This window comes from Emydura macquarii, unplaced genomic scaffold (assembly GCF_026122565.2).
Source record: "Emydura macquarii macquarii isolate MOO-44397 ecotype Brisbane River unplaced genomic scaffold, CSIRO-AGI_Emac_v2 contig_2531, whole genome shotgun sequence".
NCBI lineage: Eukaryota > Metazoa > Chordata > Testudines > Chelidae > Emydura > Emydura macquarii.
Window position 1 is genome coordinate 10,229,304 of NW_027132668.1, and position 15,542 is coordinate 10,244,845.

Below are 15,542 nucleotides of genomic sequence, written 5' to 3' on the forward strand. Positions count from 1 at the left end.
TTGATAATTTTCAGCATCTACTGTGATTGTTTAGGGCCAGATTTTGGAGCCTTTACTTTCCCTAGTTAGTCCTTACTCATGCTGTTACCCTCGCTGAAGAAAATGGGACTAATTGCACGAGTAAGTGCTCAGCCAGGGAGTAGCTGCACAATCTGTGCCCTAGCAACTGCAGGCAGTGATCATTGTTAAAATCCAGATTGTTGCCAAGGCAAAATAAGTGGCTGCTTGAAACGTCATTTGAATATCGGAAGCCTGTAGACTCGTGGTTTTCAACCTGTGGTCTGCGGACCCCTAGGTGTCTGCAGACTATGTCTAAGGGATCCATGAAAGGTTGTCATTCCCATAGAACAGTGTTTTTAACCTGTGATCCACAGATTTCCTGGTGGTCTGCAGACTATGTCTAAGATTTCCAAAGGGGTCCACACCTCCATTTGAAATTTTTTAGGGGTCTGCAAATGAAAACCACTGCTGTAGACTTACTTCTAACAATTTGTTTCCATCAGCATTTGTTATCCTGAATCTCCATCCTTAGAGGTTTTTAAGGCCCAGCTTGACAAAGCCCCGGCTAGGATGATTTAGTTGGGGTTGGTCCTGCTTTGAGCAGGATGTTGGACTAGGTGACCTCCTGAGGTCCCTTGCAATTGTATTCTTCTATGATTCTATGATCCTTTTCAGGAAGTGTTCAGTAAGTCAGCAGTATATAAAAATTTGCTTTGCCTTTTGGTTATCGGAACAAAAAGGATCCAAATGGTAGAATTTTAACACTAATACATGCACCAAGCTACTTATGGTATTAATAAAGTCCTTAATAATAATAATATACTCAGACAATCATATTGTAATTTTTGACAAAAGCCACCAAAGCCAGAGAAATTCCAAGAGTTGTGGTTAGATCTCATGTATAACAAACGTGTGGTCACTGAACAGAAGAATATCATGCAGGAACCAGGGATTGGGGACAGCAAATCAGTGGTGAACTTGGAGAAACCAGCATGAAAACATGGTGGAGAGTGAAACGTACCTGATTCATATTCATTTGTCAATTTATTCTAATCTGGCAGTAGATTATGAATGTTCCCATTACAAAATAGCCAAATGCAAAACAGACGCATAGAATTAAAAGTAGGAATAGGGAAGGGTGATTTACAAGAGCAAATAACAGAAAGATAAGGAGAACTTGGCCATATTTTGTGGGCCCAGTATTGAATGGATGAGAAATCCAGTGCAGCCAGTTGGGACTCCACAAAGGTTCACATTAGAGCATTTACTCTACTTGGGTCCTGAATTTGTCAACCACTTTGGAATCCTCCAGGATTAAAGAGTCTATGTAAATGTTGATAAATTTGACATCATACATTTTTCACATAATTCTATATTCTTTCATTTGGTCAAGTGCCATCTCATCCTTCCATGTCAAGGATTTATTTTATTAAAAAAAAGAACATAAACCCCCAAAAAACTTCAAAAATAATATCAGAAAATGAGGAAGTGACAAAATCAGAACTTGCCACAGCCACTTTCTAGGGCCGTAGTTCTTTTTTGCTGTGGCCTCATGTGTGGCCACAGCAAATTCATAGTGGTTGCAATTTTGACAGTTAAAATATTATGTTAATGGCAGGCTAGTCCTGTGGTTATTTGGAAGTGTCATCAATAAAAGAATAAATCATTTCAGTGTAAAGAATAATATGTACTCTTAATTGACACAAAATTTATACTGTTATTACTAACTATATTGATTTTTTTTAAAAGTTGGTTGTAACAAAATTTCCTAGTAGCCACATGACCCCCAAAAGTTATCATGACTGAACATAAAGTCCCTGGTGGCCAAACCTTGGCCAAACTATGGCCAAACCTTGAGAATCACTGCTCTTATGATTGGTTATAATAGACATTTCAATTTATTTTCTATGGCTAGAATTATCAAATAGCTGTAAGACCTTATTTAGGCACTTGAGTGGGATTTTCAAAAGCTCCTAAATGACCTAGGATCACAAGTCCCTATGAAGTAACTGGGATCTGTGCTTCTAAATAACATAGGGGGTTTTGAAAATCCCACCCTTGGGTGTTCAAATGTTGATTTAGGATCCTAACTTTAGGCTCCTGTTTCTGAATATTTTGGCCTGTAACCTTGTTCCCAGTCATTTGAATCCCAGTATCTTTTTGTCCAGTGTCTTCATCCTGAAAGGTAGGAAACATATTTGTAATCTGCTGTTGATTATTTTCCACTCTCTGCACCAAGTGTATCACAGCAAAGGATTTTCAAAATACTAATTGCATGTGACTGTGTCTTGAATAATGATCTGCAGTTGTTCCATGTGTGAAACACTATTTCATGGCTAATTTGGAAGGATTCGTGCCAGTGAGAAAATCAGCCTATATGGCTATATTCTGAACATGTTTACTTCTCACTTAAGGGCTATCAATTTGTTTTTAATTTTGAATTTCAATGTTTGACAGTACTGGAAGGACACTCTGATGCATTGCGCAAAAGCTGGACTGAAAAAAGCAATCTCAACAGACAATTTCATGCACCATTTAATGAGTACCTATTCTCAACAGCATCACTATGAGAAGCATAGTGTTTATCATGCTAGCTGAAGTCATCATAATGAATTCTTTTGTGTTTTCCTACGGTTCACATTGAATTAGTAGAGGTGAAGATGATTAAGTGTTGGTTATATCTGTTTTAATTTCTGAGTCCTATGAATCAAATTCTAACTTGCAGAAGTCAACCCAAAGTTACTTTCCAAGATTTTGCAGCTGCATAAGGTGGAACATGTGTAGCTCTTATACTCAGACTCTTGTGTTCTTTCTGCATCACCACTGGAAAGCTGAATCCTTAGAAAATAACTGGGACAGCAGCAGTTTTCTGATGCTTGCCAGATGCTGAAGTGCGGATGCTTATCATGTCAGTTTTTCTTGCTCCAGTTACCAGGATAAATTTTATACCAGTCACTACATGTTGGATTATTCATGTGAGATATTGGGTGAACAAAGGAATTGAACAGAAAAATGTATAGAGAGACGGAAAGTTGTTCAAATATTTCATTACCAGGCAAGTCATTTACTTTCTGATACTCTTACTCATGAGGAATAGAATTTTACTCCATGAATGGTCCACTGAGGCCAAAGTTCTACTAAACCAGAATGAAGGAATCTTCTGTGATCTAATGAGTAGGGGAAGAAGATTGGAAGCCAAGACAATTGGCTCCCATTCCTGATTCTGCCACTGAGTTACTGGGTAGTAGACTGTCCCAGCCTCCACTTGGCTACACAGGGGAGTGAGGCTCCCTTAATAGTCTGCTTGATCCTGGTCAGATTGTGATTCCAACCATGATGGGGAGACAGGGAAAAATAGGAGCAACTGACCCAATACTTTCCCCCCTGCAATAAAATGGGCAGACAAGGGACAGAGAGAGTGAAGAGCCCTGGCCCCTCTTCTCCTACTCGCCTGCTAGATTAACTAGCCAGGCACAGAGCAGGTAATAACCTGCTCTACAAAAAGAGGTAAAGTAACTTACTCCCATGCTCCATGATCAGGGAGATCAGAGAGAAACTGGGATTGAAACTGTGTGTTCTCTGCTCCACTTGTGGGTCAACACAGCTTCATGCTGCCCCTTACTCCAGGCAGATTACGAAGTTACAGGTAGTTCTGGGTGAGCTGGAGCATGTTACTTAGGGCCTGATTCTTATTAAGGCGCCATTTAAACCACTCTGGCAGCATGAAAAGATTTTGGCTTTAAACTGAGCTGTATACATCCACTCTGAGGCCCCTTTACCCTGCCAGAGCATGTGGATGAGAATCAGGCCCACAATAGTTCAGTGCTTCAATTTTACCCATATGTCGAATGGATGAAATAATATTTTCCCACCTTACAAGGGTATTATGAAGCACTCGGTTTTTAAAATGCTTTGAGATCCTTGAATAAAAAGTGTTCATTACGTACATACATCTATTTGGGGTCATTTTTTCCCTTCACTTGCACATGTACTTTCCTTGAGCAGTGGACAACTGTGCTGATATCTTTTTTCAGCGTCTTCTGTATCCCTAATCCCTCTCCCAGCAGGTCACAGGAGCAAGTGTCCAGGATTCATTGTAAAATCCTGCTTGTAAATGAGGTAACATCTGTTCTTTGTAGATGTACTTGCTACTGCAGTGCCAATAAGCCAGCCAAAACATGGAGTTTAAGTATCTTAGTAATCCATTTAGCATTTCTGATATCCTCCAGATTTTAGAATAATTACATCCATATTTACTCAGATGCCTCTTCCTGGATCCTGGTATGTTCTTCTTCTTTAAAATGTGTTTAACTATTTGTGCAGTTAGGATTATATGCCTTTTTTACTGCAGATTCAGAAACATGTTTCTTAAGTGCTCTATTTGTGTTTTCTTTTGTTGTGGTATTTTACACTGCCTGGAATTTTAGTAACCAGCATTCTTAAGCAAGCATATTGGGATCAACATGATGAGTAGTAGCAGTCATGCCTTTTAGGCAAAAGAAAAACTGTTTTTGACAGAAAATTAGTTTTATTGACTAAATTAATTTTGGGGGGAACAGTATCGTCTTTCCATGACAAATTTTTGTCAAAAAATCAAAATATTTTGCCCCAAATGCAAAATATTTCAATTTGGAAATGCTGTTGTGGAGTCTCATGATACTCCATGGTCAGAAACTCCCACAATGCATTACCTTCCCTTTCCAAGGGGAGAGGACACTAATGCAGCATGGGCGATGTAGTCCAACCAGGGAACCCAGCACACAGAGGTGAATGGGAGCATAAGGCTTACAGACTAATACTCCCAGGAGGCACAGGGGGAGCATTGCCAAATCAAAATATTTTGGTGTTCAGACAAACATTTTCTGTATTCAAATTTATGCTGAAAGAGTCACATTTTCTTCAGGAATAAACCCCATGTTTGACCACCTCTAAACAGTGTGTTGGAGATTGCCTCATCTCCTTTTGAGTGATTTCCTCTCTGTGGTTTGTGGAGGTGCCTGCCATGAGTGGTAGCACTGGGACCGTGTCAAGTCCCATCTCCATCTGGGTTCCCTGGACATAGAAATGTGCATGGCCGATGCCTCTGAAGGCTTTAGGACCCCACTTTTTCAGAGACGTGGGCTTGGGGAAGAAAGGAAATTCCAAAAAGGAGCCAGTCTAAAGAAGCTCAAGCCAGTAGGAGCAGACACAGAAGGAACCACAGCAGAGACCCTTGGACCCTGATGGAGCCATCAGGCAGCTTTCTACCATTTTCACTCAGGAGCTTCTCTCCCCTGTGCTGACCGGCTGTTTGCTTCAGCCCTTCCTGCCCTTTCCCTCACATTCCTTTCACCCAGCTTTACTCCATATGCCTCCAAATTCCCCTCTCTTTTTCTCTGTTCCTCCTCCCTCTTCTCCCCAGCCCTGTCCCTCCTTGTACTCTCTTTTCTATGTGCCTTCTCCCTTTGTCTTTCTATCTAGCTAATGCCATCCTAACAAAACCTCACCCAAACAATAAAAAAACCCAAAACTCCACTCCACCCTAAAAATAAAAGTACAACTCACATGATATCAGTCAATCATCACTCAGCTCATGCTGCTTGCGTTATTATCTATTGGGTAACTATCCCACAGTACAACTAGATGCAGAGGCTTTTGAGAACGTTTTCGTTCCCCCTCCCCCTCCCTTCTTGTACCAAACAAACAGACAAACACTTTTTCATGCCGTTTTTCTAAACTCTTCAGTCTCTGCTGTGCGCACGCCATTGCCAGAGAGGCATGGAGTCCGTTCAGCTTTGCACTATCGTGAGCGTCACAAACACCTCACGACTTATCCTGCAGTACTTTCAAGGTTGAGACAGCAACTGCAGCGCGCAAAATTATGATGTTACTGAGGCCCCCCTGCTACAAGCCATAGAGCAAAACAATTCCCATTTGCTGCAGGCTGTCACACAGCATCTTCAGTCGGTGAAGCGCCGGTTCTCGTCCTGGGAGACAAGCATTAAATGGTGGGATTGCATCATTATGAAGGTGTGGGATTTTGAGCAGTGGCTGCAGAACTTTCGTATGTGAAAGGCCACTTTTCCTGAACTTTGTGCAGAGCTGTCCCCAGCCTTGAAGCACATGAATACTCGCTTGAGACCTGCTCTGACAGTGGAGAAGCGAGTGGCCATTGCTCTGTGGAAGCTAGCAATCCCAGACTGCTACTGGTCAGTTGGAGTCGGTAAATCCACCATGGGAGCTGCTGTGATGCAAGTGTGCAGAGCCATTAATAGACTTCTGCTAAGAAGGGTAAATATTGGTGATGTTGAAATGCCAATAGTGATCCTGGGGGATCCTGTCTACCCCTTGGTCCCCTGGGTAATGAAGCCATACACTGGGCACCTGTACAGCGAGGAGGAGCGTTTCAATAATAGGCTCAGCAAGTGCAGAATGGTGGTGGAATCTGCATTTGGCTGCTTAAAGGCAAGATGATGTAACTTGCTCACTAGGTTAGATCTCAGTGAATACAACATCCCAACTGTTATCTCTGCCTGCTGTGTGCTTCATAATGTTTGTGAAACACAGGGAGAAAAGTTCCCCCAGGGTTGGATCATGGAGGCTGATAGGCTGGCTGCTAATTTTGAGCAGTCTGATTCCAGTGCTATGCTAAGAGCCAACCATGAAGCGTTGCACCTCAGGGAAGCATTGAAAACCCGTTTTTGGAATGAACTGCAGTAATGTACGTCTCTGTCAGTGCTGTGCCTTCCCTTCCCATCCCCCACCCTCGCATCATCAGCTCCCTCCCTCCCTCCCTCCCTTGTTTCCCCACTAACAATCCTCAAGCCCTCAATGAATAAAGAGAAATGTTTTTTAAAGGCAGTACAGTTTTATTTGTGACCTGTTCCAGTAGGGGGAAAGAAAGATGATTTAACATGCTCAAAGTGTGACTGTGCAAACTGCAAAGCATGCATATTCCCAGTTCTTAAAGGGGCTGTCGCCTCTTTCTGCTCCCCTCCACTAGCGTGGAGTGGAGCATGTAGTGCACCCTGTTCAACTTCCTTGTAGAGTGCTTGAGGGTGGGGGCTGGTAAGAAAGTGCTTGTTGGTTGAGCATTTTGGAAGGGCTGCAGAAGGAATCTGTCCTGCCACTGCTCTTCCTGGAGTTCTATCAGACACCTCATCATGTCAGACTGATCCCGCATAATACGCAACATCTCCTGTTGCATTGCACACTTCTGCTCCTGTGCTGATTTTCTGTGTTCCATGTTCATGTTTAGTTTTTCTGACAAGGATATCCTCCAGGGTCTGAGCTCTGTGTCAGCAGCCATGGAGGCGTTCATTAGTTAGTTGAACATATCATCCCAACTTTTTTTTTCCGCTTCCTAATCTGGGAAAGGCGCTCTGCAGGATTAGGAGATGGAGTGAAGGCTGAAGTGTCCACTGTAAGGCAAGCAAAGCACAAAGTTGCCAATTTTAGCTAGCCCTATGGAGTAAAAGAAATGTTACAATGTAAAAAGAACTCCTTTTTAAATTCACAAGGCAAAGCCAAACCTGCATACCAATCTGTACCTCTCTCATGAGTCGGAGTGGCATTCCAGACATGGTAAGCAAGGGGCCCTTGCATACATTACAGAGAAGTCTGTATAGCACTAAATTCCCCAATCCACACATAACCAAGGAGAAGGATCTTTGGGCTCCCCTTTACCATCCAAAGACTGATTTGGGAGGAGGTGGTCAAAAGGGATTGGAGGAGGGTGTTTGTGAAGTGTTGCTGGAGAAAAAAAAAGGGGTACCAGTTCCCAGACCCATAACACCCATACCAACAATATCATGGCAGGGAATTGTCTGTGTAGGTGCCCAGGGATACCGTCCACAGCAAGGGAATAACAAGCAGTGACTATAGTGGTCGGGTACTGTAAACTTGCTCCATCTTCCCTCGGTGACCATAGGTGATATCAGTTTCCTGAGGGTAACACAGGTGGAAAGAGAAGATTTCCTGCAAGCATTGGGGTACAGGCCTGGCACTTATGCTGCTATACTGTGTTCCACAACGATGCCCACTCATTTAATAGCAGAGTGGCAGGGGAAAGTATCCTACCGTGGCGGAAGAAATAAGGCTGCCCTCCCCAGAAACCTTCTGCCAAGGATTTCAGAGTATCTACATGAAAGTTTTCTGGAGATATCCACAGAGGATTCTCGGAGCATCCCTGTGCACATAAATAGTCTGTTCAGGGGTAACCCTCTGCTGAAGTTTACCAACCCACAGGAAGCCCATCCCCACAAAAACACAAACTTCTTTTTTCCCCACAAATAAGAAGCTGGATTGGGGACATAACCACAGAAATGCGATTTTCTATACACACTCACCAGATGTGCCTTCCCTCGCATCTCGGTCTGTAACGCTGTCCTGTGCCCAGCTGTGCTGCTCTGGGGTAATGAACCGGTCCTGGCTTTCTGGGAGAATGGATACTCTGCTCTCCTGCCTCCTGTTCTCCTTATCCTCCTCCTCCTTGTCCACAGAATCCTCCTCATTCATCCTGGATTGGGATTCTTCAGAGGTATCAATGCTGCGTGGTGGTACAATGGTGGGGTCACTGCTGAGAATCGCATGCAGCTCCTCATAAAAGCGGCATGTCTTCAGTAATGAGCCAGAATGACTGTTTGCCTCCCTAGTTTTCTGATATGCCTGCCTCAGCTCTTTGATTTTTAATGTGGCACTGCTGCGCGTCCCTGTTGTGGCCCTTCTCCACTATGCCACGTGATATCTTCCTGTAGATATCTAAATTTCTTTTGCTAGCTTAGAGCTGAGCCAGAACAGACTCTTCGCCCCACAGGCTGATGAGATACAAGACCTCAGGTCGACTCCAGGCTGCAGCATGTTTGGGGCATGCGGTCGCCAGGAGCACTTCAGCTACAAAGCTCTCTCTATGCTGAACAAACAGGAAATGGGAATTCAAAATTTACTGGGGCTTCAGGGGAGGAGCTATTTCCTGTTTACATGGTCATGGTGCAGCAGAGTGAGAATGTCCAAAGCAGTTACAACAAAGCATTATGGGATACCTCCTGGAGGCCAATGACGTCGATTTACATTGTGCTCTGCCTACACTGATGCTTATTCGACCCATAGAATTCAACTTCAGCACTACGCCACTTGTGGAGGTGGTTTTACTAAGTTGAATTTACCGCGATTTAGTTTGGTGGAACTGACATACCAGTTACGTCGACCTCCATTGTCAGAGTAGACCAGGTCTTAGTGGTAGCTGTGCAGGAATGCCGCTACCCTGAAAAGATCATAATGGAGGAAAAGTTACACAGGGGCTGTTCAGTGCCATGACAACAGTGGATAGTCATGCCTGTGGTACTATGAGTCATTGTGTAGAACATTGCCCAGGAAGACTGAGACTAATACATTTTCTTGTTTAAAATACACAAATTACTCTTCTGTCTGTGTGTCTCTGCATCCTTTGTTCTCTCTTAATTGAAACACATTTCTGTTCACATTAACATCAGTTTTATGGCTGTTAGATTTCTCTGTCAAATACTAAACTCAGATGTTTAACTCTCCACCTACATATCATCTGTAATCTAGTATCTATTGGCAACTGTCTTAGCTTTGTAGACTATTAGATTATAGGCTAATAGACTATTGTATGCAGTGTTGTTGTAGCCATGTCAGCCCCAGGATATTAGACAGACAATGTGGATGAAGTTGGTCCCATAAAAGCTATTACTTCACCCACCTTGTCTCTGGAAATATTGGACATTTGGGGAGTTATAAGCAGCGGAATCAGGTTTTCTAAGGTTGATGTGTTCTTTTTCTTTACAGGGTGAAAGAGGTTTGCCTGGGCTACAAGGTGTGATTGGGTTTCCTGGAATGCAAGGACCTGAAGGTCCCCCTGGGCCACCAGGAATTAAGGTAGGGTACATTTAATACTTAAATGGGAGGATTTCCCTAGACCTTTGTCACTGTGAAAGACAAATGTATTCCATTTTTTACAGGGTGATACTGGAGAACCAGGACTACCAGGAACAAAAGGGACAAGAGTGAGTATCTGCTTATATTTAGTTTTCATAATTTTGAAGAATATAGGTTGATTTTTTTTTAAGTCTTAATTGCTAACTTAATTTTTCATCAGATATGTTCACTCTTTGCAAAGTGCAAGGTAATGTCAGCCCTCCTCCCCCTTTGAGTTAGTGAGTGGCTGCATGTTAGTTTCAAAATTCTTGCTCTTGCCTTCAAGGGTCTGCATCGTGCTGCCTCTGCCTATGTCCTCTCACATTACTTCCCTGCTCCTTATTACTCTACCATTACTCTACACTGGCCTTGACATTCTTTATGTTTCCCTCTCTTCCAAAGGTTGTTGCCTTTTCCCATGTTCTGTTATACTTGGGTAGCCCTCCTCAAACTTGTTCATCAAGTCACCTCTCTCACCTATTTCTAAAGCTTCCTTAAAAAATCATTTCTGCTGTCTCACCTGTAGGAAGTGAGCAGGGAGGAAAGGAGACCCACCTGTCCCAAGTTGACAGAACCATTATTATATGTCTATGACAAAGAGCTCAAACCTGTACCCATTAAAGTCAAAGGCAAAACACCCATTAACTTCAGCAGTGCTGGAACAGGCCCTTTCGGAGTATCTCTGTGATCTTCCTTTTGTCACTCTTGTGCTTCTTCTTCTTTTCCTACACTGAGTTTGACACACACTCGCATCTGTTATGTTCATTTTAGCTTGTATACTTGCCAGGGCATTGGCCATGTCTTTATTCGTTGTGTGAGGTGCCTCGCTCTTTTTGAGCACTCTAAATTAATCATACCATAATAATAATAATGAAAAAGAACCTGAATGTGTTGCATGTCCTATGACATTTTTTCTAACAGGGCTTTCTTGCACATAGTCTCAAATAGGTTTACCTAATATGGCTCTCTAGTGCCCTCTCGTGGCTAGACCACAAAGAGGCTGAGTCAGCTATAGCCTTTGAGTTAACAGCTGTAGCTCAGGCACTAGCAGCTTGTGTTGTTAGACCCAGAGGTCTTAAAGGCAACCCCACTGTTGATGATAGACACAGCCAGGGGCACTGTGTTACACTCATTTGGGTGAACATATGACAACACTACTTCTTGTCACCACTGGCAGTACCAGTAGATAGATCATTTAATAGTGCTAAAACCTTGGGACTGAAATTACATTACCCCAGCTAAAACAACTATATCTATCTTTCCTACTCCCAACACCCACATTAGAAATCACTGGAAGACTAAATAAGTTAGTAGCATGAAAAGGATGAGTCTGGACAAAACCCTGATTTGTTAAACTGGCAAAGTATTTGAGAAGAATAGTGTAAGTATTTCAACTCTGTGATTGTTCTGAGCAATAAAAATTAAATTGGTGAATTGGCCAGGGCTCATGTAAGGCAGAGAAGCATCTACAGCGGTATGTTAGCATCCTGTTTTATTGTAAAAAGTAGATTGCTGTATATTTCATAGTACGAATGACTGTGGCAAATGTACAGAATATGTACTCCTTGGCAGCATTAACTGTGCATTTCAGTTCTGATCCAATTCCATTGAATGCAATGGAATGGACTGGTCAAAGATTTTTCAACATTTTTTGGAAAAAAATCAAAACTGTTGGGATTTTTTTAATTATTATTATTTTTCAACTAGTCTATAGAGTGATTGAAATTTTGATGAAAAGTCTTTGCAAAACATATTCAGGGAAAGTTTTCCAAATATTTTGATCAGCTCTAAAAGTCCCATAATTAGATCAGGCTCATAATTTTGTATTTTAGTGGGTAATTTTGATATCTTCACTTTACAGTTTTTAATATATGCTCATTAATTACAGGGCCCACCAGGTGCATCGGGATATCCAGGAAACCCAGGTCTTCCTGTATGTATGAAGCATACATTTATTTACAAAGAACCTCACAGTTTACTAGTGACATCAGGTGTGGATTAATATAGCATTTGTTACTTTTCTGCTTTCTCCTAATGGCAGGGCATCCCTGGACAAGATGGACCACCAGGTCCTCCTGGTATCCCAGGATGCAATGGCACAAAGGTGACATTTACATTTTAAACAATTTCTTTGTACATATGTTTTTTTAAATTAATGAGTTTTCTAAACAAAATCAATGTCTCTGTTCTCTTTAGGGTGAAATAGGTCCTGTTGGTCCTCCAGGTTTACCCGGATTGGTTGGGATCATAGTAAGCAAACATTTTGATACTTAATTCATTCCTTTCAACTCTGATTCATGAAATTTTAACTATTATTACAAATTGCATAATACTGATAAGGTGTATGAAAAAAAATGATACATTTTAAGTATTTATTTTCCAGGGACCCCCAGGACTTCCTGGAATTAAGGTACATTTTGCCTTTAAAAATGAATGCATTCATATATTGATTTCTAAAGTTAAAAATCAGATGATCTGTGTACACCAAAATTAGCAGTCCTTACTTAGGTATTGATACTGCAAAGATTTACACACGTGCTTGACTTTATACCCTGAGAGGTAGCCCCATTAGCTGCCATGGTGCATAAAGTTTAAGCACTTGCATAAATCTTTGCAGGATCAGGGCCCTAAAGAGTAAATATTATGGCTGGGCTACAACAACAAATAGTAAACACTGTTAAGCAGATGTGTTATGCCCATCCTCTGATGTATAAAGACTTACATTCATTTTTAAGATTCAAGCATATATTTATTTTGACATTATCAGGTATGAGATAACTCCAACATTTCAGCTTTCCAGTCAATTTTCCACAGAAAATCTCCTTGGAAAACTGCCAGATAGCCAAAAACATTAACAAGATTTTATGTCTATTAAACAAACAGTTGGATTTCAATTTATAAAGGCTAACTTTCTATGTAATGAAATGTGTATTACATTCTCTTCCTAAGGAATAAAATGCTGAGTGACAGTGAAAGGATTTGACACATGAATATAATATTAATGGATATAATTTGAAAGTGCAATTTTCATATAAATCATAAGTGTAATCACAGTTTTGTAGTGATAAGCCTCTTAGTCATAAAAACCCCCTTGCCTCTTTCTCTCATATGGAAGGAAACGACTCATGGTAAAATAACAGTGATGCACGTTAGTGATTCTTTTCTATATATGTGTGCATTGGTAAACAACTTTAGAAGCAACATGACTTAATCACAAAGGACTGTGATTTGTTCAGAATTTATGAAAATTGCTTCATTTGATACCAAAAAGTGAAGCGAAGATATGCATAACTTAAGTAATTTGGACAAATATTAGTGCCTTATTTTAGGTATAAATTGTTGTGAGGGAAAAATCTCTCTTTTTTTTTTTTGCAGGACATTAAATTTTGAAGTTATGATTTATTTCAAGGAAAATTCTGCATTTATTCTGTGCTCCTAGGGTCCCCTGACCATCTTATATATGATTTGGACACGCTACAGCTGAATTTAGAGCTGGTCCAACCAGGTGTGACTTAGTTGTACTCAGTGGAGGAGGAGTTTAGGAACTCTTCAATCCTCTGTGGTTAGATGAAGTCAAATAGTCCATTTGAAATCAGGTAAGGTACTACTCAATATGAGTAATGGTTGCAGAACTGAACCTATGTATGGGAAAGTTTATCATCACATATGGTCAGATTTTGCAACCTTTACTTATATTGAGTAGTACCCTGCTCTGTAGGAAGTTCCACTGTTTTCATTGGTATTACTAGTGAAATCTGGAGTGTAATGAAAAACCATACTAGAATGTAAATCCTTCTTGAATCATGGAGGTCTCTGGACTCAGTGCAACAAGTATGGTTTAACAGGATGGGGGCAGGATTCAAGGAGCCCCTGCAGGCTATGCCCTGCCACCTCTACATGTCACAGAGCACAGCTCCATGTCAGCTTCCCATGCACAGCTATGCAGGGAGGATTTGGAGATAAAGCAGATCTGGTGTATGTGTAATTACACTGATTCACCATGTAGAGGTGAGGTGCTGTGGTCGTGGAGACTATTGCAGTCTCAAATTTGTATAAATGGCTGCAGATCACAGCTTGGGAAGAAGGATCCCTTGCCTGTAAAACCTCCAACTGTTTCCGGCACACAGGCAAGATACTCAGAGTGGATAGACTTAAATGTAATGGGCAATTAGTGGGATTTTCTCACCAATAAGTGGAAAGTAAGGGGCAGAGTTAAGATTGGTACTGAATCTTTACTGTGTATTTCAAGGATACCTGACACTGAAGGGTTTTTAAAAACTACAACAGCTTCCTTGTGATTTGTTTAAATTAATTAAAGCAAGTAAAATGCTGGCCATTTTTGTAACCTTCCCAAATGATTCCAAAAGTCTGTGTAGATGTTATGTTAGTCCTTTTCTCCAGTCTTAATGTCAGTATTATGGAATTAATGTTTTTATTGGTGTGCATATATATAATACACCTTTATTTTTTTTTCTTGTATGATAGGGAGACCCAGGTGAAGTAATTGGGTTTCTACCAGAAAGTGTGCTAAAAGGTGAAAAAGGCTACCCCGGTCACCCTGGACTACCAGTAAGTCTTAACTAAAATGATTGCACCACACGTTTAACTGCGGGTGGGGGGGCGGCACTGTCTGGGCTGCCGAATGAGAGGGAACAGTGCTTTACGGGTGAGGGAGGGAGGAGAGAAGCTCTGACCCACTTCTCTTTTGCAGCAGTTTCAATGTCTGACCCTGGGACTAGATGGGCGGGGGAGTTAAAAAGGGACAAGCCCAGGTGGGAGAACCCAATTTCCCACGAGCAGGCGAAGCAGCACCCACCTTCCTCTCCTTGAAGTGGCAAAATGTCAGGTTTGATCAGGGCCTGCTGTGGGCATCACGCCAGCTGCACCTTTTCACGGGGGGCTGGGAAAGAATTTTTCCTTCACCACCAGATTGGCTTAGGCGGAGTAGGGTGTTTTTTTTTCCCACCTTCCCCACAATGGGTCTAGCAAGGGCTTTTTCTTTGCTGACGTGAGGCGTGAGTTACATAATGAGTTGCGACACATGACCTAAGTGTGGGGTGGATGTCGAGTGCAGACACTCCATAGGGAAGGGATACAGTGACCGGATAATATGGCTTGGTAAAGAATTTAAAAAGGAGGTGTTGGTTAAAGGAGCGGAACAGGGAGGGGTTGGTAAGGGCCTAGCAATGGGTTGGCTGGGGGACCTGGATGGAAAAAGGGGGCTGGTGGAAGCCCCCCAGATAGATACTGAATGAACACGGTGTTACTTGCACTGTACATTTTTATCTGCTGGGTAGTCCCAGACATCTACTAATAAAGCTGCGGCCTGGTTAAAACCATACAAGTGTCTCCTGTCCTTCTTTTGGTATAGCCGGACAATATATAAGCATCTTTAAATTGCCCAATAGGTATCTCTTTTTAATGGCTCATTTTTATATACAGGGTATACAAGGATTTCCAGGGCCCCTAGGCCCCATGGGGCCACCGGGGCTCCCAGGACTTCCAGTAAGTATCCTTTTATGATGATTTATGTAATGCTGCTTTATGGAAAAGCTGTAAAGGGCTAACACAATGGGGATGAATGGTACAACTTGGGTGACTCAAGTTCAGTCCCTACTATACCACAC

At 41.9% G+C, this 15,542-nt stretch overlaps 1 protein-coding gene across 4 annotated transcripts in view; it reads left to right on the forward strand.

The window, feature by feature from the left end:
* Window positions 1–15,542, forward strand: part of COL4A1 (collagen type IV alpha 1 chain) — a 204,177-nt gene that overhangs the window by 97,277 nt on the left and 91,358 nt on the right. For 3 of the 4 annotated variants that reach the window (XM_067563705.1, XM_067563706.1, XM_067563704.1), the window contains 8 exons: window positions 9,787–9,876; window positions 9,960–10,004; window positions 11,804–11,848; window positions 11,957–12,019; window positions 12,112–12,165; window positions 12,299–12,325; window positions 14,401–14,484; window positions 15,358–15,420. In XM_067563705.1, coding sequence (XP_067419806.1) covers window positions 9,787–9,876; window positions 9,960–10,004; window positions 11,804–11,848; window positions 11,957–12,019; window positions 12,112–12,165; window positions 12,299–12,325; window positions 14,401–14,484; window positions 15,358–15,420 — 471 coding nt within the window. Of the gene's footprint in view, window positions 1–2,168; window positions 2,186–9,786; window positions 9,877–9,959; window positions 10,005–11,803; window positions 11,849–11,956; window positions 12,020–12,111; window positions 12,166–12,298; window positions 12,326–14,400; window positions 14,485–15,357; window positions 15,421–15,542 lie in introns of those variants that run through there. The other variant, XM_067563707.1, reaches the window with a different exon arrangement.